Genomic DNA, 27,982 nt, shown 5'->3' on the forward strand with positions numbered 1-27,982 from the left:
AGGAATATTCTGTCTGCGCGTGAAAGTTAGTTCCTTTCTTCGTTCTACGTTGTTTACACCGGTCAGATCGAAAAGCGGGGGTTAATTCGTGCTCACCCACAACACGCAACAAGTGTGGAGAAAGATAATTTAGAGTTTGTGAAAGCGAGTGGTCAAAGGGAAATGTGTTAATGTGAGCGTGCATAGGCGAGTTGTCGCGAATTCAGTTCTGGCGAGGACAAAGGACCTGGCGGGGGAGGGCGCTTAACCAACCGAAGCCGCCATTATTCCCTGTTCCCGAAATAAACCTTACAGTAGTGAGGTTAGGATTTAAAAACAAGCAAAGAAAAAAGGAATAAATTCAAAGGTACAATTTCTACTCGGCGCGTGGCAGCACCGAGAAGCACTGGCGCGTGTACGCGCGTGTGAATGTGGGTGCCTCTAGCACACATCTGTAGGAAGAGTGCGAGCAGCAGCAGCAGCAGTAGGAGAGCAGCAGTGCAACCGAGTTCTCAAACATGCCGAAGATCTTCCTGATCAAGAACCGGCTCCATCAGCAGCAGCTGCGGCTGGTGGAGGAGGCCCAGAAAAACAGCCACGTCGGACCGGGCAGTGGCGGTGGCAGCAGCGTGGTCGACGACGGTGTCGGCAGCGGTAGTGAGGTGGGCAGCAACGAACCCCTGTCACTGGTGTCCCGAAAGCGCGAGCATGATGATTCGGCCGGTAAGTGTTCAATTCCTGTTTAATGATTATTTTGCTTAAAAATGTCAAACGCCTTGTAGGAGATCCTTGGATGATCACTCACACACGTCGGTCATCTTGATTTCTTGGAATATTGGAAGTGGCTCTATATAGCAAAGGGAATTGCATTGTCTATTTTGCTTGAATTACGCAGCACTCTATCTTGGTTGCTGAGTTCAGGCCGAGCACTGTTCCTGGAATAGAGTTCCTAGCTATCACACTAGAATTCCTGAGAAGAGACAAGGTACTTCAGCAATTGCGTTTTAGACATATGAAGTATTCTATGCATTGCCATTATAGCTTTGCTTTATTTGGGTCGTTCCCCGAGAAAACGAATTAATAGATAAACATTTCCAAGAAATCAATATCTTCACATTAGACGAGATCTCTTAGACGAGATTCTAAGTGCGTGAAGAATTCTTGTTTGTACTAATAGGGCCATAAAAATGAAACTAAAGTTCTTGAGGTAATGAGACATCAATCATTACTTCATTATCAGTTTCTTTGCTGTGAAATAGTGAAACACTTTGGATGTACTAAAATGTCAGGATCTTTAGTACAAACTATTGGAGATTAATTAAAGCTGTTTAATTGCTTTAAAGCCACTGTGATCACTGTTGCGAAACAAAATCAGAGCATTCAGAACTCGAGGTTGATCGGCAGCACTGCTATCAATTCATTGTTTTGCAAGCAGCCGAATTTTTGCACTGTACTAAAAAATTCTCGATCTTCCAAACTTATACCATATCGACCGTCGTACCTGTGTCCTGGTGGTTTCTTTTATTAGCATTCACCATAAACTCCCCCCCCCCCCCCACATCCTTGTTGCAAATTCTATCACAACTTTCCCCCGTATCGGAGTATCTCAATAAAACAACACACAAAACTGTAAAGTCGCTCTAACTGCGTGAAGAACACCGCATCGCATCAGCATGCAAAACCCGAGAAGGAATCAAGATGAAGCACCGTTCGTTCGCAGATGAATTCATTGTTCAAAATGCGACACATCGATTTGGGAGTTGGGGGGAGGGGGGGAAGGGTGGACCCTTCGTAATCGCGCCCAACCCCTCCGCTCCACCACCACGCTTACGCATAAATTCTCTTCTGCCACACACCGCCGCCCCATATTTGGTGTGCGTGTATGTCTTCAACAGCCAGAACGGCTTCGTTGCTCTTGGTGTTCCGCGTATGTGAGTGTGTGTGTGTGTGTGTGCTGGGTGGTGTTATGAAATTGTCACCCGATCGAAAACAAAACAAGGATGAGGCAAAGTCTTTTTGGGGGGGTTTTAGGAGGGGGTGTTTTTTTTACGGGAGGGTAGAGAAAATGTGGCGCTCCAGAAGCTTTGCTTTTCTTTTCTGTAATGCTCCATCCCAACTGTACTGTTCGAGAAGAATTCAACTTCAATTGGGAGGGGGGGGGGGGATGGGGGGGTTGCTTTGCGAGATAATTCAAATTCAATCAGCGCACAAGCGATCAAGAACCTACCCCGGGACACGGTGTTGGCAACCCCGTGCGGTGCGTTTTATTTGGCCGACGTGTAGAAGGGGACGGGCGAGCATTTAGCATAATCTGAATACACGTGGTTCAGTGTCCTCGAGCTCGATCTGCCCGCTAGCCGAAGTATATCGCCTGCCCGTGTGGACTTTTGCTCTCGTTGCGTTTAATATGAGCGTGTGTAATGGTAGTAGTGGCAGTAGTAGCAGTAGTAGCCATCGCGATGTTATATAGGGTGTTTTGCCTTAGCATATTATTCCCTTGCACCCTTTTCCAGTTTTAGGCCGTATCATGTAACAACAGTGTTTTTTTTTTTCATGCTGTTGTTTCTTATTTGGGATTTAAATGGATTTTTGTTGCGGTTGGCAAAAATTCTAACGCGGTTCCATCTCTTTGGTGTATGTGGGAGACAAAAACGGTTGAAAGTGGAGGTATAGGGCCAGTTCCGACTTATTAGCAAGAGAGTTTTTAAATTTGTCAATGGTGAAATTTGAGGTAAGAAAAATAAAAATGTTAACTAGGGGGTAACTGCTTTTAATCCAGACGCCTATTGCCTCTTCTCCTTCACTTCCTTTGGCCTTAATCGTATCGTATCGTATTTAACGCGATTTGCTAATAAATGCATTTCCTGTCCTGTCCGGAGGTTCTGATTTCAAATTGCGATGAAACAGTACTCCGTTGGAAAAGAAGAGTGGCAGTAAGATTCTCCTAGATGGCTCGATACGCTCGCTCACCCAGCTGTTGTGGTGCATCAGATCACACCTGCACCACCGATGGATTTTGCCTTGTTCTAGCCTTATTCTCTGTTCACATGCAATTCTGCCTCATATGCAGCGAGCTCGTTGGCTGGATCAGGTGAAGCAAAACCTGTCGGAAATTGGGAGTCTTCCTGGATGGGAAGCTGCAGCTTAGGGACCGAGTATCCTGGCGAATAATTGTTGATCGACATGCTCCATCGTGTGCAGGCCAACGAGAGAGAATACGTTACGCACATGCACCCGCTTTAGGTTTTGGTTCATTGTGCGATTGCACAATCCCGACACACCCGTGCGTCTCGCTCCTTCTCTCAATGAAGGTGTTATTGTTGCATCTTTTTAAAGGATGGTTTTTTCCTCCTTCTCACACACCGACGACGGGGATGGGTTTTTTGTCTGTACCAACCCTCCAAATTTCCATTTCCAATGGTGCTTCTTTTTATCCTTTTCCCTTCCTGCAATGTGCAATGCATCCTTCCCTGCCCTTGTTGCTGCACCCGTGGGCTAATGGGATGCACACACATGGAATGCATTTGTTTCCTCTCTTGCCTTTTTTCCTCGCTCTCCAAAAAAAAAACCACAAGACACGGGGTAGGAGGAAGACCCCGTTACAAAAGCCACCCTGACGGTGAATGCAAAATTGGTTGCCTGCCCGTTGCGTTAGATAATCCGTTCGAAGTGTAATGCATTCCTGCTACTTGATTTTTAAAATCGAAGCACCAACACACGGAACGCGGAAAGGAAGAGGATGATGAAGGGAAAGATTTATTATGCAGGAAAAAGAGCGAGAGTAACTGTCTCGATTGGGGCTTTTTTTTTAATATGCGTGTTGTGGGGGGTTTGTAACACAATGTTGCAACCAGGCTGGCCCCATCGCGTTGCAGCTTCGGTTTTACAGATTTTTATTTCGCAGGCAGAAATAAACGAGGTTGGAATGGGTTGTTGGAAAAGAAGTGGGAGGTGGTAGTTCGATTTTCGGGACGATTTGTGACGACATCCGTCACATGAATTTCGGTGCTGCTGTTGTGCCATACCCCCTTTTCCGAATGGTTTCCATTTTCGTCGCCAATTGTTTCAAATTTCCAGCATTGCACCATCACCCCACAACCCCAACCCCCATTTAACGTTTGTTCGTTCTTGGTGCGTGTGGCTCGGTGTAGCAAATTTTACCGAACGTCAGCAAATAATTACACACGACGATGCATCTTTCCAATCCGCTTCCCTTCTTGCCCGGGTTTTCGTTTCGGGGTGGCAAGCGGAAAAAAGAAAACCAGAAGTTCTTCCGTGCACGAAGGGGAGCGGGGGGAGCGCACACGCGTTTCGGGTTCGTCGCCAAGCCGTCGGTTGAAGTTACTTGATTTACACGGGAGAACGCCCCAGCTGGAAACACGCGCGCGCGTGTGTGTGGGTATGAGTAGGGAAAAAAGGAAGAAGTAGAACAAGAAAGGAGAAGCAATTGATGGGAAAGAGGCAGGGGGGGGCAATGTATGGAGTAAAACTATTTTTCCTTTAATGGTTTTGTTGCCGGCCCACCGGGGTGAACCGGCCGGCCGTACTTTTTGGGGGTACGGTTGTTGATGCGTCAGCACAAATCAAGCTGCTCGCTTTTTTGACGATGCTAGAATTTATTTTGCTGTTGTGTTCTCCCCACCTGATTTTTTTTCGTTCCCCACGGGAGAAAGAAGAAGAAAGAAGCTCCAAATATTTCCTGCCCCCAGGCGGGAACTTCCTGCTGTATTTGCTTGTCTTTTTTTTCTAAGTGTTCTTTAACATTCTAAATTGAATTGCATTCTTTTAAGAATAAGTGTTAAATCTTTCGAGAAAAGTCATTCATATGAATCTTTATTAAAGAGTCATTCAAAGCAGTGAGTCAACTCTCAAAAGATTCATGATTCGTCAAATGTTTGATATTGTTGATTTGGTTGTAGATTCATGGACCTTTTTGAGGACTCATTAATCTCTGAAGTTCTCTGGGGATTCTTGAGTCATATTATTGAGATCAAAGATTCAGTCAGATTCATGAATTTGAATCAGGTTCATCAAACTAGTGTTCGAGTGTTTGGTTTCTTCGCGCTCAATGATGAGCTCTTTTCCGATTCTGTTATGCTCTGTGAACACTCCAGAACCTTCCATTCCAGAACTTCTTTTATGTCGTATACTATTGTTCTAATCTACTTTCTCACTGCGCGCTGTACGGTGGTTCATCCTTGTCCCCCCCCCCCCACCACCCCTCGCTCACCTACCCCCGATGTACAGTATTCGCGTACTGTAAAGAGACGGCAATTTATATGCAACTCTCGCGCGCCCGTCGCTGTCGTCGTCTCAGGGTCTCTTCGCCGACGCCGCACGCTATTTTCGCTTTTTCGTGGTCGAGGTGAACCCCTTCTACTTGTGCCACGGCTGGGTTTACGCTCCACCGGGCAAAACACGCACAGCATCCGTCAGCTCCCCCGCTAGACACAAATGCACGATCCTTCCACCCATCCCCGTTTCTCACCCATTCACCAAAAATGAAAAAGACGCCCAAAGAAACGCGAGATGTGTTTTGCGTGCTGTTTTTTTTTGTTTTGTTTCATTTTGCCTCGTTCACACACTCTGCTTTTGTGCCTGATCTTGATCGTGTGCGCTCGACGGGTGAGGGTTATTATATCATTTCCCTCCGAACTTGTCGTACGGACCAACCCCGCACACACACACACACACACACCAATACAGGTGCACCACAGAGCACCGTTGAGAATTACCCCTTCTGCCCCCCCCCCCCCACCCTTCGCGTCTTAAATAGTTCTTTCATCGCACGTTCGTCGCTTACGGGCGCGATTGAAGTCTTTCGTTTGAACCGCACGAATGAATCTCGTTTCTCGCTTTTTCTCATGCGCGATCTCTCTCTCTCTCTCCGCTGGTCTCTGCTGGCGCGTTATAGGAAGAAGTTGTACAATGTGAGGGATGAGAGATGTGCAGGAGGGGTGGTTTTTGTGTTTTTTTTGTCAACCCCCGAGGGTCGCAAACTGTCACTTCGCTGAAGGAAAGAGAGTGTGTGGTACGCGTGTGTGTGAGAGAGAGAGAGACAGAGCACACCAAGAAGCGAATCGGAAAGAGAAAAAGGCCTTGGTCTTGGCATAGATTCTGGTTCCCCGCGTATATTTGACGGACAAACAGTCTTTATGCACGGTATATATATATGGGTACGGAAGGTTGGCAGTCGGGTGGGTACGCGGTCGCTGCCGAGATGAGAGGGCTTGTTTATTTATTCGTTAACTGTTGTTTTTTTTTCTGTTAGGGGTTGCGAATGTTGCACATTCAAACTGTTCTTTTCGGGCCTTTGCTCGATGTCCGTGTGTTTTGTTGTATAAACAAAAAAAAAAATACTTAATTGTTATGCTAATGTTTAGCATTTATTTGTTAATATCGATTATTATTAGCACCGTCAGCTATAAATCATTATGAAAAAAAATATGCTCATAAAGCTATGAAACCGAAGCAATTAAAGGCATAATGCATAAAACATTGGCCCACTGACCACTTTGCACACAGGTGAGATTTTGTGTGTGTGTATGTTTTTTTTTTGTTTGTAGATGTAGTTTGTGTGCTAATACTCCCAAACTCAATGTGATCTTCTGTGTGCCTCTCGTCCTAGAAGGGACCAGCATCACAATCGATCGATTCTAGCCAAATGCAAACGCGACCGTTCCACCACACAACCAAGCCGTGTGTCGCCCTCGTGCCTATATGAGCCAAGGGGTGGAGGGGAGCAACACTTTTAGGTCAGGGTTAACGACTCTCCGTTGCTTTTTAGCGTATCCATGTGTGTGTGGGTATGTGTGACATTGATGGGGGTTGTGTGAGGCGCACCAGCTTCCGATCGGGGCGACTTTGTGGCCGTGTCGCACAGTTAATCTGCAACTTCCCTGCCACAAAGCCAACCGCGCTCGCCCGCATTCATTTCGCACAGGACACGGGCCGACAAGTGTCTTTGGAGTTTACAAAGCGTTCGGAGAGCGAACCCCGAGCCCGAGATGGACGGGAGAGAGAAGAGTATGATTTTGTGCGCCCTGCTCTTGCACGAAACTGTGTTTGCCTTTTGGTCGTTCATGGAACAATGTCAGACTGGATGACGATCTCAGCATCCACCCCTCCTTCCTCACCCCCTGCTCCCATTCTCTCCCTCACACACACACACACACACACTCCGGTCTGCGGCACGCGTTGTCCTTCCCGGCCACCGTGCGATGGAAGCACGAGATCGGAAACAAAACGGTACAAAATCTACATAATCTCATAACCGACAAAATCTGCAACTTCCATGCGATGACGGTGTTGTTTGGTGTGTTACGTCGTTTCAAGGGTATGAGCAACAAGCAGCATTTTACACCAGTTTTGTACGTTTTTGTTTTTCGCCTCACGAAAATATATTCACCCTCCAAAATAAGGGGTGGCCGGCCACCCCCCGTCAAGGGTTTTTGGGAGGAATGCATGGAAAGGGGGTTGGGGGTTAATTCCTCCCGGATTTTATTTGCATAATACGTGCCCATAAATGTGTGTGTGTGTGTATGTGTGTCGTTGTGCTCACATACATCATTCCATTTTCTTCGTAATAAAATAAATGCATGCAAATCTTTCTTTACAGCACACACACACATTTTTTTATATGCGACACAGGGTGAGCAAAAAAAAAACACCTCCAGAAGGAGACCGGTTCGGCGATCGGTTCGGTGTGTGTGTGTGTGTGTATATATGGTGCGGTACACGGCACACAAAAATCTAGGTCAAGTTTGGTGTCCTCGCCTACGCGCCGCGAGCTCGCGCCGCAACACGCCTGTGTTGTGTTTGTAGATCGCGGATTTTGTGGCGAGCGGGCGCGCGCGCGACCGTCAACACTGAAAACGACTTTGCGGCACGCGTTTCAAGATCTTTCGCTACCTGTGAAGGAGGAGGAATGAGGAGAAAGGGGAAGGGAGATTGAGGGGGGGGGAAAGGTGGTAAAGGGTTTACCCCGGTTAATGTTTGTCACCTTCCTCCGAAGCTTTTGCATCGTAAAGGAATATCGGAACACGGACACACACACAGAGAGATGCCCGGAATAGGGGTAAGGAAAAGCCAAACCCCACCCCCCCCCCATCTCCCGCCCCGAAGGTTGAGGGAGTGTGAGGAAGACGGTTAACTGTGAGTGCGCGCTTTGTGTGCGTGTTTGGTTTGTGCGTGTGTCATCAGGGTTAGCAAGTTGGTGCGTGATGCTCTTGGGGTCTACAAACACATCTACGATAGGTGTGCAAAAATAAGCGCAAAAAGCACTTAAAAATAACGTAAACATTACCTCATGTCTAGAACAATTCGAAAACTTCAATACATTACAAACTTTAAGTCAACTTCAGGAGTTGTCATTATTTTGCGACGAGATCTCCGAGAATTTCTGGGATCTCCAATTTGTAACTCCCTATAACACTAGGCATTCAAGTTGACGATGCATTAATTGCATAAACTGTAACTTCCTTCGTCGTAGAGCTAATTGTTCGAACAGTTCCTCTAGCCAAATATTCCTGAAACATGATTCATCAAGGAAGAGAATTTCTGGATCTCCAACTTGTAACTCATTACAATACTAGGCATTAAAGCTGGCAACGCATTAATTGCATTAACTGTAATTTCCTTCGCAGTTGGTCAAATCATTGAAATTATTGAACACTTCAAATCAACTTAAGGACCCGTCAATATTTAACGACGAGATCTCCGAGAAATTCTGGGATCTCCAACTTGTAAACCATTATAACACTAAGCATTAAAGCTGGCGATGCATTAATTGCATTAACTGTAATTTCCTTCGTAGTTAGTCAAATCATTCAAATAATTGAACACTTCAAGTCTCAAATTAAGAACTCGTCAATATTTAGCGACGAGATCTCCGAGAATTTCTGGATCTCCAATTTGTAACTCACTATAACACTAGGCATTCAAGTTGATGATGCATTAATAGCATCAACTGTAACATCCTTCGTCGTTGAGCTAATTGTTCCAACAGTTCCTCTAGCCAAATATTTCTGAAACATGATTCTTCAAGGAAGAGAATTTCTGAGATCTCCAATGTGTAAACCATTATAACACTAAGCATTACAGCTGGCGATGCACTAATTGCGTGGGCTTTAACTTCCTTCGTAGTTAGTCAAATCATTCAAATTATTGAACACTTCAAGTCTCAAATTTAAGGACTTGTCAATATTTTGCGACGAGATCTCCGAGAATTTCTGGATCTCAAACTTGTAAACCATTATAACACTAAGCATTGAAGCTGGCGATGCATTCACTGTATCTTCCTTCTCCATGGTGATAATTGTTGAACCGTTTTCTTTGGAAAGTTAATCCCGAAACCTGATTCTTCAAGGAAATGCCATTTAACTAAATTTGTAATGCTGTCTCTCTATTGTGTCTCGGGGCACAACATGGGACATCCATGGCCTTTTTGACGATTGCGCTTGTAATTCGTGTCCACGGCGGGATCCAATTATCCAGGATCCGCGTTTGTCCACAAGCCTATGCGTTGCATAACGTGTAACCTCCAGCATTGAAGCGCCGTTTCTGATCCCGTTTAATCCTTTCCCAAGCGAGCCGTTCGTTTATTGTGTTTTTGCAGTAGTATTTACCTGTTGCGCCTTGGTTTATGTGTTTTGTCTTTATATTCTTGTCGAGGTTTTGAGTTGAGCAAAATTATTTGCTTCCTTCCCTCGTTGCGATGTGTTAAGTTCTCTCTCTCTCTCTCTCTCTCTCTCGTTCTCTCTCTCTCCTTTTCTTCCAATTAAATTATCCTATCGGCAAACGGTGGCTAGGGAGAAGCCTTCGTCTTTAGGTCAAGGATTCATTCACATTTAAAAGCGAACTCCTTGTGCGCGTGAGTGTGGCCGTGAAAGCGAGAGGAATATTTTATGACGATTTGGTTCAATTTTATTGCCGGGTTTTTTTAATGATGTTTGCTGTTTTTTTTGCTTTAAAAAGAGGGAGGTTGTCGGGGTTGTTGGGGGAGGATTTCGCTACCAGGTGCGTCTTAGCATTGCCGGCCGTTGTAAGGTGGTTAAGAAGGGGTTGCATTTAACGTGGAAACGGCGTAGTGTGTGCGCGAATAAAATGGACAGCAAGAGGTAAAGATGCATGAAAATAAATAAACGACCATATTTACGAGCTTCACCGATAATCGGTCATTAACTGTTGTCGGTGCAAGCTGAATATTAATGCGTTTGAGAGCTTCATTGCTGCGCTGATTTAGAGTTCCGTGAAATGCGCTAGCAGTATTTCATTTAGATCGTAAATTCGAAGTGCTTTGCATGTCTTATTTATTACGTGTTGAAATCCTTCACGATGAGTGCAAAACAAGTACTTAAAGAGAAGGAGAGAGAGGGAGAGAAAGAATGATGATCAATGTTATGCAAAGCGCACACGGGATTAAGTGTCATTTTATTAGGTCATATCGCGATTATGAATGTTACGCAATCTCGCAGGTTTGCCCAGTTGGGAATTTTGTATCCTGCCGATCAAGCAGACACGAGACAAAACCTAGGGACCGAGAACTCGGATATGGCGCATTTTTGTGAAGCGCAATGCATGCAAAATGATGCAGAGAAAAAAGCGATCGTCCTCGTTTTTTAAATGAGCATTGGATGTTGTTTTATTGTTTGCCGTCGAAAGGCGCGAACCATGTTCATGCAAAAAACAACAGCAAAACTTATCAATATTTTACTGGCGAAAGGTGATGTTTCTGTCGCTGGGTGTTGTTGTGTGTGTGTGTTTTTTTTTGCTGTATATTTGTTTCTTCCCAAATTCTCCGACATCACTTAAGAACCTGATGAGCGCCTTCCCACCTATTTTTGTTGTTGTGCAAAATCGCGGAACATTTTACCTTCGGCGGGGAGAAAAAACGAGTTTGCATTTTCTTTTTACCTTTTTTCCAGTTTGCATTTCTTTTCTTTTTCCCATTTTTTTTCTCTCTCTCGCTCTCGGTTGCCTCTTTGTTCAATACCGCTTTGGAATATGTTCCGTAACGGAAATGTTCTCGCACATCGATGATGACGACGGGGAGGGATCGTCAAGGTGTGGGGTTGGTGGTGGCTGTGTGTATTATGTCGCCGGCTATAAAAAGCGACCCTCACCTTCAACCCACGATGGCCACCCTCTCGATCCCCCACGGCTCACTCAAAGTGTGCGTGTTATTTTTTTTTGCTCGTCCGCCACAAAATCGCGTTATTTATTCATGGTGGTTCATATTCGCGAGGAGAAGAAACAAATCACACACACACACACACGAACAAAAAAAAATAGGAAAGAAGAAACCGAAAAAGAAGCACAAAATAAAGCCGGAGAAGAGAAGAAAGGAAAAGACCGGAGCGCGAATAGGAAAAAAAAAAGCAGACAGCAATGAACGCGCCGCATGTGTCGGGGCCCGGCTCTGCGAACGGTACACCCGTCTGATGGTACCACCGCTCAACCCACCCCCTACCCCAACCGCCAGCCGTTGCTGCTGCACCACGAAGACCGCATGCTCTTCCTCATCTTCTCGGGGCCTGGCATGTTTGGTAGAGAGCCCCCTCCCCCCCGCCTCCCCGGACGAGTGGTTTTTGTAGCGAAACGTGTGTGTGCCCGAAACACCGCCCGCCCGCAAGGTCAATATCTTCTAAAAGTTTGACCTTGATAAAACCTGATTTTGCTCTCATCTCACAGTCGGGAAATGGTGGGAGCATAGAGGGGGATGGTGGGGGATGGTGGGGGTTGCTTTTGGGGCAGGGAAAGGTAGAGGCAGAGGCCGGCATTGTTTGTAATGTTGTGCTGCAATGGTTGTTCCAACCTTACCCGCGCACCAAAACCCTCCCCTTTTCCACCCCTCGTGCCAGGCGAACCGACCGATGTTGCCGCGGTACATTTGTTGTGTCGCTTGTGCACAATTGTGTGCGGGCCGAGTCTTTTCTCGCAGCAAACCATCCAGCTTCGCAAAGAAGAAGTAACAAAAGCCAGCGGTACCAAAAGACGAATGCATACCGGTGCTTCCTATTTTACTGTCCCGCAAGCATCGTGTTTTACTTCCACCCTTATTGATCATGGGGGTGTGTGTGTGTTTTTTTTTGGTAACAGAATTAGTAACACACTTCCTAAATGATCTAGTTGTTTTTTTTTTGTTCACGAAACATCTTCTTACGGCACTAAAAAGAATCTCAAAATTTTTTTTACGGCCCACACTTTGATGTGAGTAGCCTTCTTACGTCGAAAAGCGATAAATCTGTTTACAAACGTCATGCAAAAAAAAAATGCTCGCGTAATAAAAATATCCTCGAGGATTTAATTTCGCTTTTATTTCCCATCATCATCCGTTTATGAATAAATAACATGCAAAAACGGTAATTGACCATTCGCATTCAGTGCAAACCATATTCGAACCGAACCGAATGTTTTACAACCAATATTTGCTATGGAAAGCAGTAAGAAAAAAGTACTGCTAAAAAATATAATTTCATATTTAATTTTACAGTTTCGTCGCTTGCTCGCCCGTTGAAGTCTTCCGTTTTTTCGTCGACACCGCAAGCGCATGCGTGCACACCAGCGTGTGTTTGAACGCTCCGTTTTATTCCCCGTTTCTTTGTTGTGTCCTCACACACACACACACACAACCATCTTTCTTCCTCTCACCGTGTCCTCATCTTCTTCTTTCCGCAAGGGTGGAAAATGCAGGAAGGAGTGAAAGAAAAGGATACAGCAAGTAAGAAGCATTCGGTATTTTTTTGTTGTTGTTTGCTTTCGAACACTGCTCCTCACACGCAGTACCTTGTTGCCGTTCGCTGTGTTTTTCTCGCTTGGACAAACATCTTCAAGTTATGCATTCCCTTCTTTCCGTCCCATCCCTCTCTAACACCCCTCGCCCCTTCTTCCCGTTGGTTGGCAGCTTTATTCCAACGATTCCGTTCTGTTGCCTCTCTCATCCTTTTTTTCGCCCTTTGGAACATGCGGGAAGTAAAAGAGGAGAAAAAAAAACCCAACACACACACACACACGCGGAGACACACACACGAAAAGTGTAAGAAAAGCCAAGCGAAGGTAAAGGCACGTCAAGAATCAAGAAAAATCAGTTCTGCTCAGATTGTCCAATCCCCCACCCTCCTCCCTCCCCCCTTCTCCTCGAGGGTTAAAGAAGCGATCGGCACTGTGTGGTATGCGGGACTGTGATTGGGAAGGGGGGTAGGTATTGATGGGAGGGAGAGGTGGGTGGAAAGGTTGGTGGATGGACATCCGCTAGTTTTGCTTCATTTTCATGTGGGATACGTCTTTAGCTGCTGTTGTGTTTTCCTTCCTTTTTGTTGTTGTTGTTCGAAGGAGGCTGATTTTTTTTTCTTTAAATCTATGTAACAATAATGCAGCAAAAACAACAAGAACATCAACCTTCCGTCTCTTTTGTTTTCTCGTTTCTCGCGCGGACAAAAGTACCACGAACTGGTTACATTTGCCCAGAATTAATGGGCCGTGTTTTCTTCTATCCACCTTTCGCGCTTCCCTAACATCTTCCTACCCGTCCCTTCCCTTCCCATCCACAGGGTGGAGGTTGATAGGAGGGTAGGTTGGTGTTGTTGAGCTTTTTTTCCATCCCCACTCTGTTTTTTTTTACTACAGTCGTAAGATTTCCTCTTGCCTAGGGTGAAGGGAATATTTTCTAGTTCCATGCCCCATCCCCCCTGGGTGGGTATGATGCGAAGGGGTTTGTACGGTTGCAAGGGGGAGGTATAGGCATATGCGCAATAATGCTGAAATTATGACGACGATCGTTTTTCCCTTGCAGAGAGCCTATAGGAAGCAAGATTAGCTTGTGGAAAGGGTAGAAAGGGTGGAGGGAGGGGAGGGAGAGAGGTTGAGGAGGAGGAAAATAATACATCCATAAACTAGGAAGCAAAAGAACGGAAGAGAAACAACTAACTCCCTGCGTTCTTCCCATTCCCACCCCCCTCCCTCCGGATGTAGTATAGTCCGGCTCGGCTCTGGTGGGAATGTAATGTTATATTTTCCACCATTTTCTTTGCCCCCCCCCCCCCCCCCCGGATTGTATGAAAGCGCTTCTGCCTGCTCACATCCCCAAGCACAGCAAGCCCTCCACTAGACTACAAAATGTAGAAGAGAAACCTCTTTCGTTCTATACTTCACGTTCCTCTAGCTGCTTCATCTTCCCAATCTCCACAATTCCGGTTCAGGTCCGTTGGTTCGCTTCTGGTTTTGTGTGTGTGTGTGTGTGCTATGTTTCAAGATGCTTTTAAGATGCCGAGGAAAGCTTTGGGGGGATGGGGGTGTGTTTTTTCTATCATAATAGGCGTGCTGCGCGATGCGGAAAATTCCCTTCGCGGTCGTTTGTTTTTTAATTCCATGAGAGATTTTTTTTTCCACAAATCTCCTCTTGCGTTCCCGAGTGGAAACATTCTTCGCGTACAGAAAGAATGGTCTATCGCGCTTAAAGAGCGCTTCAGGAAGGGTTTTCATCATTCTCAAGCACGCTAAAATTCGCTTACAAACACGCTTTGCCTCGCATTTAAAGCGCTAGAATTTATTCAACTCCGCTTGGTCTGTAAAAGATAAGACGGAAGATTCTGGACAAATATTTCTCATGTATGCTACGTGTGCGAGATTAAAACACTTGTTTCTTTTTCGAGCCGGAAGCAAAAGTAAAGATTAAAAAGAAGGAAATTTCCATTCTTTTTGCTTCTTTACGATCGTTGTTGCTAAAGACCTAACTGCAGTTGTTTTGAACTTTTATTTCCCCTCGCGCAATTGGAACACATTTTCCTCCGAAGAGCCGTCATAATTAAAACAGAACAACAACAACAACAAAATTCCCAATTTTCCGACCAGTGGAAAACGCCAGAATGGATAAAACATTATGTTGATTTTTTTTTTAAAAGCACTCACATACTTCCACATGTATCTCGTCTGCTTTCATACATCAGGAAACAGCTTGGAAAGAGCATGCTTCCTCGAGCAAAATCGGCGCATAATGAGCAGGCAGACGAGAGAACGGGCAGCTGAATTCCGATGTAGTACAGCACAAAAGCCTCACAGTGGCTTTTTATATGGGGGTTGGGGATGTATGGCAAGCAATAGAACGGGAGGGATGGGGTGCGGGGTAGAGTGAGATGCGGGGATCAGAAACTAACCGTGCAAGGCACAGTTCCGCGAGCTTCTTTATGTAAAGCAAGAATAAAACAAGTCCTTCGAACGGTTCTTCTACGAACCCCCCTTTCCCCCCCACCACAAACGCACACTTACACACATGCGCGGGGTTCGTCGCTTGGCCGGCCGTCTCTATCGTTCGTACGGAACAATCGCAAGCGCCGTGGAATTGGGGATGTGGGGGTATAAAGCAGCAAGCAGCGGGCTGTTCGTGGCTAGAATGATGAAAAGCTGCTGTCCATCGGTGGAAACAGAAGAATCTTCTTTGTGTGTTGTGTTGGTTGTAGGACGGCAAAAAAAAAACTGCTGTGATAAGGGGGGAAAGAAGCGGGAGAAAGGGAGGGATTCCGATTGAATTTTGATATGGAAGCGGAAGGAACAATGAAGGGAGCGGAAAGAAGAAGAAGAAGAAGAAGAAGGGGTAGTGTTGATTGCCTTTTCTTTGATGCAGGTTTTTCTATCTTTCATACCCTTTAGACACAGGTCCAAACGATCATCATGATCACACACACACACACGAGAGCGACAAAATAAGAAGAAGAACGTGATCACGCGATCATGCGCAGGTCCATCTTCGCGCTCTGTGTGTGTGTTTTTTTTGTTATAATACTGTTTTATTTTCCTACTAAGAAACAACAAAAAAAAACCTTTCCCTGTGCCGCGTGGTGGAATGCGAACAGGGCAGAGGTAGGAGAAGAAGGTGTAAAGAACGTAAAAAATAACGTGGCTTCTTTTTTTTTTATTTTCGGACAAACCGAGCAAACCGAGGGTGTGTGGTAGCGGGGAGGAACAAAAAAACCAACGGCGCGGAAGAGGGGAAAACAACAGAACAACACGAACAGAACGTGGGGCGAAAATTGAAGCGAAACCGAAGCGACGAAAGACTTCAACTCTCGCGCATCAGGCGACGAACCCGTGCCCCGAGCTGACGGGGTGTTTTTTTTTGTTTTGTTTCTTATTTCGCTTCAGAACGGAAGAGTGAAATAGAGAGAGAGAGAGAGAGAGTGAGAGAGAGAGAGAGAGAGAGAAAGAGCAAAAGAGAACGTTTTCGAGACGAACGGATCTCGCGTGGATACAGTTAGTCCGATCGCGGTGCGTTTAACGCGCGGGACCGGATCGCGTGTACTTCATGGGAGGGGGGGGGTTGTTGAGGTTGTTGGGAGGCAGAGTTCGATGTGTGAGTGCGTAGCTCCCCGTATGCTCCGTTGAGTACCGGTTCTCCTTTTCTCCTTCCAACCAGACAAAACCGTTCGCGGCCGCTTTGTGACTGTTGCCTAGCGTTCGTGTTCTCGCGTTTCCCACTGTTCCACCATCTGTACCACCCCTCCTTTAGTACTTATATAGGGGATGGCGAGGGGTTGTTTGAGTACAGTGAGTCGTCTAAAATACAGCCACCAGGAAGGGAAGAAAAGCGCACAAGAGAAAGAGAGAGAGAGAGAGAATCGGCGAGATGTGTGCTGCGTTCTTGTAGTCGGGAAGGACGGAGGATGTGATGGGCAGGAAGGAGGGAATGGGTGTTGGGGGAAGGGGGAAGCCAAGTGTATGAGGTGGTAACCCTGTACCTTGAGCACAGTGCGCAATGAGCGCTGTTCTCTCCGATTGCTCTGGAGGGTTTTTGAATCATCGTTTTGCCCCGCTGTGGTAGAAGCGGAACAACAGCAACCACAATACAACGCACCAAAGAACGTTGTAGTACATTCTACATAAAGAAAACCAGACGATTAAGAAGAGGCAAGATGATGGGGTAAGCCAAAAAGAGGGGTGGGAGGGAGGAAGGAAACGGCAAAAGGTAGTGTGCCTCATCGTCATCGCTTTTATGGCAGCGGAAAATTCTTGCACTCAACTAGTAGCAGTGCGCGCTCTTCACGAGGGATGTCTATGCGGGAGAAGAGAAGGGGCGAAAACAGGGGAGGGCTTAGAGGATAATAATCTAAGCAATTTTTACTTGCTCTGTTTCAATATATGGGGAGGTTTCCTGAAGTGGAGAAAGAACGTGAGAGAGAGAGAAGGAGCGAAAAAAAGGGAAGCCCTGTTACATCTTCAATGTACCCCAGCACCGCACGGTACAACGCGTTAGAAAGAACTGGACTTTCTTGGTTCGATGTTGATTCGTTCTGTTTTCTGCGTTGTTACTCTACCCCCCCCCCCCCCCCCCTCCCCCTTCATCTTGTTTTCTCTAGCCTGCCGGAAATGACGGCAGCAAGAGCAGCTCATCATTATCAACATCATCATCTGCTCGGAATCTCGAAAGGAAATTCGAAAGGGTGTAATGAGCTGTAAGAAAAGGTGCACACTTGCTGGGGAGGGGGAGGGGGGTAGAGGAGGGACTACCTGACTAAGTGAGACCAGGGCGCCAGGGTGTGTGTGTGTGTGTATTCGAACACAGCGTGAAAGGTTGTTGATCTTTCCCTTATTAACCGTGCGCGGCAGGCGAAACGGTTGCGGGTAGAGAGGCAAAACAAACGTGTGCACTTGACCGACGGTACTACGGCTCGCTTATGCAATAATTTATTATTATTGTTTGGCATAATTATGGTTGATATAACAAAGTCCCGGTTCCGGTGGTTGTGGCTGTGGTAGTGGCACAGGATCGCTCCCATGACCGGTCCGGTATCAAAATCCCATCTTGATCACGTTTCCCCCGTACCAAGGACCGAAATTTGTAAAACTAAGTCTAAGACATACTAGGCTTAGTAATGAATGATTCTGAATCTATGAATCTTCTGATGATTCATCATGAATCAAAGTTTCATGAATTCCTGTCTACATTAATCTATGAATCTAAAATATTCGCTACTGAAACAATGACAAATGACTCTTCACTTAAGATTCATATGAATGACTCTTATCAATAGATTCATCAAACACAACACTAGGCAGTACGGTAAACAAACTACCGAGCTGTCAAATGTTTACAAGATTCATGACATCCAGCAAGACTCGATTATCTTTGGTAATCGAAAATATGGCCCAGTGAGTACAATTATACATTCCACTAGTTTTTTTGTATGACGTTTGACGTTTTGACGTTTCTCACATTATCGAAATGTAAGCAAACTGTTTATAAACGCTTGTATCAGAAGTAATTTACTTCAATGTGGTTAAATTTGTTAAAAAAATTGTTTAATGTTGCTGAATATTACTCATGGATATACTCTCAATAATATTATCGTTTAACATAACAGAAGGTTAAAAATTTCGAGCGACTCTTACGGTTTACTCTTCTAACATATAATTTAACATAAATAACATAAGATTGGTTACACTATTGGTCGATCGCTTATAAAATTTATTATTTTTTTAATTAAAAATAATTTTTAAAATTATCTAAAAGGAATATAAAAATACTGCATCGTGTAAAATGGCCTTAAGCGCCTCGAACGTTCATTAGCTATCAACGGATAAATTGGGGCTCTATTTATCCTTTTTACCAGCTTGTTTACCCATTTGGACTTGATTCTACCAAATCAGGACACGCTTTTAATTATAATATTTAAAACCTTTTAAATAATTGATAATGTAAGAATAATTTGACATCTTTGCGCGTTTCGCGTTTTTGCGAATCAATCTTCCGGCCATGTAGCGTCGTGCGACGGTGCGGTTCGCCGCAAATCGAGCAGGGCTAACGGTTTCGGCCTTGTCTGGGTTGTTAGTTCGACCTCCGCGCTTCCCACGGGCAGTCGCTCGCTGCTGACGGTCGTCGCGTGATGGCGACCGCGCCGACAGTGTCGCACCAACGGCTGGAGCAGCAGCGCCCGAAAGCCGGCCCGAAACTTCGCGTTCATGTAGCAGTAGATGAGCGGGTTCAGGCAGCAGTGTGACATGGCGAGCCAGTGGAAGGTGAACCAAAGGTAGGGCAACGGTGCCCAGGAAGGATCGTCGAGCGGTGCCAGCAGCAGCGCGTTGAACGGCAGCCAGCAGATGACGAACGCGGCCACGACCGCTAGCGTCATCTGTACGGTGCGTCTTCTGGCCCGGCGGAACTGTCGCACCGAGGCGGACGGGAAGCTGGCGTTGGTGCTGCGGACCCAAACACGCCACCCGATGCAGGTGTAGGTGTAGACGAGCGTGGCGAGGGGCAGAGCGAACTGGGCGAGTGCAAGCGTGAGGGAGTAGGCCCGATCGGCAACGGCATCTGGCCACACCTCGGTACAGACGGCCTGGTCACAGTGGGCATGCCAGGCGCTCGGTTGCACGAGGGCCGAGTGCAGCGGGATGGGTAGGGCGGTGGCAGCCGCCCCAGCCCACACGGCCCCGATCAGCAGCAGTGCGACCGGACGGCGCGGCGGTCGACGGCGCGATCGCAACGGCCACATAATCGCCCGGTAGCGGTCGGCACTCAGCGCCACCAGTGTGTAGGCGGACACCAGCACGGACACCGCCTGGAAGTAGTTGACCGTCCGGCAGAGGGCCGCCCCGAACGGCCAGTACTGCAGCACGAACAGCGACACGGACGAGAACGGCACGCAGAAGAGCGTCATCAGCAGATCGCCGAGGGCGAGATTCGCGAGGAACAGATTGGTGACGGTACGCATCCGGGGCTGGGTCGCCACGATCGCCAGCACGGAACAGTTGCCGACGATCGAGGCTGCGAGGGTGACGGTGTAGGCCGCCCATACCAACACCTGAAACCGGGCACTCGCTATCCCTTCCGGGATGGTGGACGCACCGTCGCAGAGCAGTATCTCACCTTCGCTCACGGACGCGTTCAGCAGCGATGCGTTGATCGACAGATTCATGCTCCAACTGTCACACACTTCCGGGCGCTTCCGGTACAGACCAATGTCACGATAGCAACTGCGGTGCGGTCCCCCAGCACGCTGCGAACAACCTGTTTCCCAATGGAAAAGGTGCATGGGTTTGCGGAAAGGGTTTTTAGTATTATCGCCTTGGCACCGGTGGGCTAATTGCTTGACTCGTGCATGTGCTACATCTATATGGCCTTCCTTCACACTCATCAGTCACCGCACGGAAATGTTCTGTTCTGCTTCTAAGGAGCTTACATTTATTTTCATAAACGGAAGAATCGAACAATAAAATGCAAATATAAGAGCAATTTGCGTTGCGCATTGCATACTTTTGGGCGTAAACTATGTGGTGGGGCGCCTAGATGTATGCAATTCGCAAGACAAATATTTGTTTTATTGCTAGAGAGCTGCTCTTAAGCGCTAAAATCGCACATTTATCGACAGACGAACAAACGAGGTTATTAGAGTGATGAAACTATGACACCGTAATCACTGTATGAGATATGCACAAAGGGCCCAGAGATGGCTGTGACGCCATGTTTATGAGCGTTTAAAGAGCCCGCTCACACGCTCCCTCTTGTTTTGTTGCTTGTGAGGGGGATTTTCATCTCCACCCTCCCCAACACCCACCCCCACACCCTTTATGCTTCCACACTCTAATCTACGGGTGCAACGAACTGTAAATAGGGTGATGATGTGTGAGTAGTCGCATGAATGAAGAGGTTTTTTTTTTAATAGTACGAGGGGTCTAATACCCCAGCGGGATGAAGAAGTACAGCGCGATAATCCTTAGTTATGTTAATGATAGGCTGCTTTTTGTTTTCTTCGTTTTATAATTCTAGCGTGTGACATCATGCGAGTGGGGGAACAGAGTGAAAGTTTTCTATTTAAACAGTTTTATAACACATCAGTGTGTGAAAGAATGCTTAAAATTGCATAATTCAGTGCCATTTCACTTATAGTATTAAAAACGCTCGGGACTGTTAGCTTTGATTATTCTGGATGGAACAACACCCCCTCACCACTTGCTTTGGCTAACCTCATTGCACTTAATGGGATGTGATCCGATGTATATAGGGGGGGAGCTGGAAGGCATTGTTTCATTGCAGCACTGTCCGCTGGCCGACTCTTTAGCTATTCCGTGCACATTCCGTGCCCGACTGCTGTGTTTGCCACTTTGGCGCGACTCCATTGTGTGTTCTTACGTATATGTATCGTGTTGTGTGTGGCACGCTATAGACAGTCGCTGTCAGATTCGATTAGAATATGAATGGATTTGGGGGAGAGGATGCGTGTGTCGTTTCGCGCACCCTTCGCACATATGCTGACCATCGTCAGAACGCTTCCTTCTTCCGTTTTGGGCGGGTGGAAGAGTGCTTTTTAAAAAAAGAAATAATTAAAACCCTCCCAAACAGTGGAACTCCACCAATAAATGGGGAAAGGAAAGCAGCCTTCCCTCGTCTCATGCCCTCGTCTCGTTCCCTCGTCCATGAGGGAGAAGGGGGTTTAAAAGTGGCGCAGAATTCCATTCAATATTGTGTGATGGTACACTCCTCACCTGTTGCGCGTGTGGCCATAGAAAATGAATTGATTGCGTATGCATGTCACGCACAAAATTTAGCCCAAATCAAAACTGTACACGAAAAAAACGAAAACTACCACCGGAAGTGAACATAAAATTGTAACTCGTTGAAAAAGGCGTTGAAGCAGCTAAAGCTTGGCAACAGCTCCAGTGAAATATTTCAACATTTTCCAAAGGACACTAAAAAAATAAAAATTAAGTGACTTTTTAAATAATGCTAAAAAGCAACAATTAATGTATTCCACTGGTGAGGACTTGGGGGAAGAATGCAAAACAGCAAACAAACGGAGTAAAGCTCAACTCCAAAACGCGCACCTTAGCTTTTACAGAGAGTTCACGCACCATTCATTAATCGATGGGGAAATATTCATTCTCACTGAAGACGATGACATTCCCGAAGGACATTCGATGCAAATGGTGGATAATCACGTTTCAGTGTACGATCCGCAGTGGGGAAGATCCTCCGAATATTCAATACCATCGAAGATTGAAGAAGTTCAGAAGAAGATTGAGGGTGGAACATTCCGGATGGATTAACAGTATTGAAAGCCGGACAGTAATGTGAATATGGTAATATGCGACTGCCTAAGGAGAACCCAGCCTCTTCCAGTGACACGTGAGTCACGCGCGCGCCTTAGTATCATCCCCCGCAATTATTATGCGCCCGACAGACTCTCGCCAAACCCCGGGCAAACGTTAACATTTCGAATGCATTTATTCCGCCACAAATTCGTTCACTTTTTTTCGGGTGCGCATAATAAGTGCGATTGTGCGAACGCGTCATGCGTAACGCCTCAAGTGGCAGAAGACGCACCACTCTGGTCAATTCTGGAAGAGAGAAAGAAGACATTTTTGGAGGGGTGGAGGGATTCGGGAATGTTAAGGTCCCGGCCTACAGTGGACACCCCTACGGGCACCTTGGATGCACGCACGAAAGTTTGTTGAAGAAATAGGAGTGGTAGTACAAGGGGAAGGTCTAACATACACGCACAACAACTGCCGAAACATGTTTTGCATTGTTAAATGATGTGAAAAAATAACGAGCAGGCGGCGAAAACAAACGGGGCGTTTTGTTTTCCTGCAGCATAGCAGAAACAAACAAACATTTTCCACCGCTTGGTTGGTGTTTCGGCTGGTTTGTGTGGGTTTTGTCTCGGTCACTATCAAAACTAAATAGAGGCACGGGTATTACTATTTTTAGCGAAAATATTCAATCTCCAGCACCTTGTTCCAAGATCTTAGGAGAGTTTTCAGGAAATATCCCATAAATCTTATGATAAATCACCAAGTTGAATGTCGAATGTCCACTAGAGTAGTGTTTTACTTAATGAATCAGAATGAATTTAATAAAAGTCATTTAAATAACTAGTCTAAAAAGAGTTATGTATATGAATCTTTTAAAAAGAGTGACTCAAATGAATCTTTGGTGAGGAGTCATGAAAAATCAGGAATCGATTCTTAAACGATAGATGAATCATCACTGAAGTGAAAATAATTTTTTGGTTACTAATGGCAGGGGCAGGGATTTCTTTTTGTACTATTGGCAAAATTGCGCCTAAAGGTAGGCAATCAGGAACACATTTTTGTATTTACACACCAGAGCTAATCTTTTTTGTGTTATTTATTCATTAGTGTAACATGTACCCCTTTATCATACTTTAATTGAGTTGTTGTTCTTCTTTCATCCGCAGAGCGCGACATATTTAGCGAAGAAAATCGACTTAGTCCACCGTGTCGGAAGCGGGCGGCTTCTCCATCGCTTTCGATCTTTGCCACCCCGGCGAACAAGGAGCGGGATGTCAGCCCGGCCTCCATTACCACCACTGCCGCGTCCGACGGTAGCAACAGCAAAGCGGTGGTGGCAGCGACAACCACCGCATACAGCAACAGCGGCGGCAGCAGTCTAGCAGCTTACCACCGAAATACAGCACTCTGCCTACGGCACAGTGGTGCCTCTGCCAAAGAATCGTCCACCTCACCGCTGATACAGCATCATCATCAGCAGCAGCAGCGATTGTTTCCCGGTGGAGGGGTGCGTCGTTCACAACTCCACCACCCACCGGCACACCAAGCAGTGAAAGGCACCACCGAGGAAAAGGAGCTGGAGGAGGGAGAGGTGGACGAAGAGGAGGATGGTGGCGAGGAGAGTGGTAGCGTAGAGACGGTGGATACGACGGCGGTAACACCGCGGCCAGTTCCGTTGGTGAATCGGAAACCCACCGAACCGACCCCGACCCCTCCACCATCGACACCACCAGCACCGCCAGCAGCAACACCACCACCGCCACCACCCCCAGCACAAGGGACGGGCGTGTCCGGTGTTGTGGTCCAGCAGCGCAAAGAGCAGAAGGAGCCGGCACCGACAGTGGCGGCCATCGCCAAGTACGACAAGCGACGTTCGGCAATCGTGAGCTCGTGTCTGCGAGTTACCGAAGGACCCGCGCCGTACATTGGACCGCGAGGGCACGTGTTGACGAACGCTGAACGAAAGGTTTACCCACCCACACCACCGCCGCTGCCTCCGGCGCCGACGGTAAAACTGTGCCGGGCCACGACGGAGGAGGACGACGAGGAGGTGGAGAAGAACGACGACGATGAGGATAGCAACCACCCCCCGGCCCGTATCAAGGACACGCGCAAGGAGTCGGCCGTAGTGGTGGCGGGTGGGGTCGGCGGCGGCGGCGGCGGCAAGCTAATCGTACGCGAGGAACCTAACATCCCCGGCAGTGAGCAGCACCAGCGTCGGCTGCGACTACCCTCACCGACACCGCCACCAGCGAAGGATCGCGTACCGTCACCGGCCGTCCCGTTCGGTGCCGTGGTACGCTGCTCGGTCATTCAACGCACGCCAGCGGTGCGAAAGACGCAACCAGCGGACGAGGCGGTACCGGCAGCACCGGCGGTACCTCACCCCCAACAGCAGCGTCTGGACGATAGTCCGCGGGCGGTGGATCTGAAGGTGCGCCCGATGGTGATGCTTACGGTCGAGCCAGAGCAGGACCAACCGATCGATTATCACATCCCGAAGCGCCAGGAGCGGGAGGAACAGGAGGAACGACTGGTCGGCCGCCGCGAACGGCAGGCCGCCATCTTGAACAACCATCTACCGCCGTACCATCATCGGGGAGGTGCGTCGGCGGCACGGGCAGCTGCAGCGGCCGCCGTCATTAGCGGCATCATGCAGGGTGCCGCCGGCCACGGTCGCTCCTCGAACGGTGGTGGAGGCGGCGGTGGCGGCGGACAGTCCGGCGGTGGTTCGAACGGGGGTGGTGCCGGTTCCGGCAACGGCGGCGGAGGCGGCATCAACTTTTCGTCGGGTGGCGGCGGCGGCGGTGGTGGTGCCCTCGGGGCGGGTGGTGCCGGCGGTGGTATGGGTGGGCGCGATGGCCGATCCAACTACGGACCGAACAGCCCCCCGACCGGGTCGCTGCCACCGTTCTACGAAAGCCTGAAGGGCGGCGGTGCGAGCGGAGGACTGAACGGGTACAACGCGAACGGAGGCTTCCTGACGAACAGTGCGGCCAGCTACCAGCAGCTGCTCAGCTCGCTCGAATGCGACGGCCAGGATTTGGGCGGTGCGGGTGGAGGCGGCGGACTGGTGGGCGGCGGTGTCATACTCGGGCTCGGCACGGGCTTCACGTACGGCAGCGCGACGGATGGCAGCGGAGGAGGAGGAGGAGGAGGTGGTGCAGGAGGAAACGGGCAGCAGGGCAATGGGACGTCGGCGGCGGCGGCGGCAGTAGCTGCAGCGGCCGCCATGGGCAAACACTGCACGCTGATGCTGCACAATCACTTCGGCCTAGCGCTGAAGGACGAGGTTGATCTCGGGTACGACTCGAAGGTGGATCCTACCCTGCACGGACTGTACGCATCCGCCACGGGTGACAGCGTGGGCAGCAATGGGGCTGGCGGTGGGGCGGGCGGTGGTGCCGGCTCTGCCGGCGGCTATGATGTCGCCGAATCGATGATGGATATGGGCGACTCGATGCAGCTGACGGCGACACTGACCACCTACCCGTCGTCGGCCGGTGCCAGCCCGAACGGGCTGCTGGACGGCTGTTTGAGCGATGCGGAATTTTCCCTCTACTCGCGCGGCATGCACGACGAACAGTCGAGCAACTGCAACGATCTCGAACTCACCTCGACACCATCGCTGACGCCCGATTCGGTGAGCGCCTCGCTGCATCAGATCGATACCGTGCACGACCCGCTCGGGGATGCGTACCCGTCGTCTGGTACGGGTGCCGACCAGCAGCAGGGCGGTGCTGGCGGTGGTGGCGGTGCTGGCGTTAACGCACACGCAACCCATCTCGTGCTGCCCCGCGAATACACCAACATGGCGGCGGCTACGTTCGGCGCCCAGCACGGACTGGGTGGGGGCCATCAGCACACGACGCTCCATTCGCTCGCGAGCAAGTACCACGGTGCGGCACAGGACGGCAATCAGCCGCCGAGCTATCTGCAGACGGCGGCCAACGGTGCCGGTGCGTACGGTTCGTTCCAGCCGCTGCTACGCTACGATCAGCTCGACAGCAATCTCTCGCTACCGTCGCCCGGCGGTGGCTCATCGCTTGACTTCGATCTGCACCAGAGCCTGCAACCGTTGCAGGGTCCGTTCGCGATGAATCTACAGCTGGCCGGCCAGAATACACATCTGCAGCAACAGCAGCCACCCTCGTCACACCAACGGTCGACCGGTGGGGTACGATCGCCCGGTGGCAACTCCACCTCATCGGTATCCTCGACCGCATCGTCGGCAGCAGCGGTCGCGGCTGCGGCCAGCCTCAGCGCGCACAACGTACCGGTTGCCGGTCCACCGCCAGCGGTACTCGCCACCACGATACAGAATGTAAGTTTCAAGAAAACGTTTACACCTAAACCATCCTTTGTACAATAGTCCGAATACTCTTAGGAGTAACTTCAACAGTAACGAAGTCTTTGTTGGATTCGAAGTAGTTTACAGACTCTTCACCAAGAGCATATAAGTTATCGAAACAGAAACCTCTTCTCTGTGGTCGAGAACTTCTGGTAATTGGGGAGATCCAACTGTCAAGTTTTAGACAGTATTTGATAAAGGATCTACTCCAGTAATTTCGAGGCTAGAATCTTAAGATGTGGCAAAATGAGACTAAGATGTTAGTTATGATATGAGCTTATATAAGCCGTATAAGAGTACATATCAATTGAAAATATCAAGATAGCTTCAAGAGAACAGGATCAACTGTCGAGAAGACAACAATATCTCTTCCTTACAGGAAGATATTTTGTTTTTAAAATTTTGCATAACGTAATAATCGTACGCGACCCTTTAGTAGTGTGTCGTTCATGTTCCAATACCCTCTTTGAATTCGCGAACTTCAACAGATCTCGCTCGTACACGGTAAACTAATCTGCATTTTCTTTTCGCTTCGTTTTCGATTCGTTCCGGTCACAATCCCCGCTCGCACGGTATATTGCCGCTCTCCAAGCAGTTGGGACTTCCAGCCGACTCGGAGCTGCAGTTTGTCAACGGTGGACATGGCATCAAGAACCCACTCGCAATAGAGAACGTTCCACTCCGGATGCGATCCGACGATAGGCATGGTGGTGGCAAGCAACTGTCTGGATCGGCCGGCACGAAACAGCGCAATCACCACCACCATCAACAGCAACAGCAGCAGCAACAGCAGCAGCACCACCATCAACAGCAGCAGCAGCAGCAACACCAGCAACAGATGCAGCAACAGCATCTTCAGCACCATCTCGAGAACGGTTCGAACGCGTCACCATCGTCCGTGTCATCGTCAACCTCGTCGTCCGCATCGTCACCGAACAGTTGCGGTTCGCCCGGTTCGGTTGCAACGAACGGTGGCAACAGCAATGGCACCAATGGCGGTAGCACCAACACCGACGACGACCAGAACCGCTTCGTATGTCGCATCTGCTCGAAAACGTTCAGCCTGCAGCGGCTGCTGAACCGTCACATGAAATGCCACTCGGACGTCAAGCGCTACCTGTGTACGTTCTGCGCGAAGGGATTCAACGATACGTTCGATCTGAAACGCCACACGCGCACCCACACCGGCGTCCGACCGTACAAGTGCAATCTGTGCGAAAAGTCCTTCACCCAGCGCTGTTCGCTCGAGTCACACTGTCTGAAGGTGCACGGCGTACAGCATCAGTACGCATACAAGGAGCGTCGAACAAAGGTAGGAGCCCCTTTTGCTATAGAACCCCTTTTTTGTAGCCTGTATCCCTTACAAATGCAACCAAATGCGCGCAAACTGTAACCGTACAAACAACCTTAATGTTTCTTTGCTTTGTTTTGTAGATGTACGTGTGTGAGGAATGTGGCCACACGACGAACGAACCGGAAGTACACTATATGCACCTGAAGGAAAAGCATCCGTACTCGCCGGCACTGCTCAAATTCTACGACAAGCGGCACTTCAAGTTTAACAATGCCGCGTTTGCGAACAATCTGCTCGGTTCGCTACCGATGCCGGTGCACAACTGAGTAGTTACA

General features: G+C 48.3%; 2 protein-coding genes across 2 annotated transcripts; one reads left to right on the forward strand and one right to left on the reverse strand.

The window, feature by feature from the left end:
* Positions 1–8: 8 nt before the first annotated feature.
* On the forward strand, positions 9–27,982 carry LOC128306327 (transcriptional regulator ovo-like). The gene is made up of 4 exons (XM_053043794.1): positions 9–702; positions 23,169–26,326; positions 26,946–27,665; positions 27,788–27,982. The coding sequence occupies exons 1-4, from the start codon at positions 498–500 to the stop codon at positions 27,971–27,973; spliced, it is 4,269 nt and encodes a 1,422-aa protein (XP_052899754.1). The 5' UTR covers positions 9–497; the 3' UTR covers positions 27,974–27,982.
* On the reverse strand, positions 18,711–19,886 carry LOC128306328 (RYamide receptor-like). The gene has a single exon (XM_053043795.1). It carries the CDS (start codon positions 19,884–19,886, stop codon positions 18,711–18,713), a length of 1,176 nt encoding a protein of 391 aa, XP_052899755.1.

This window comes from Anopheles moucheti, chromosome X (genome assembly GCF_943734755.1).
Source record: "Anopheles moucheti chromosome X, idAnoMoucSN_F20_07, whole genome shotgun sequence".
Classification (NCBI taxonomy): domain Eukaryota; kingdom Metazoa; phylum Arthropoda; class Insecta; order Diptera; family Culicidae; genus Anopheles; species Anopheles moucheti.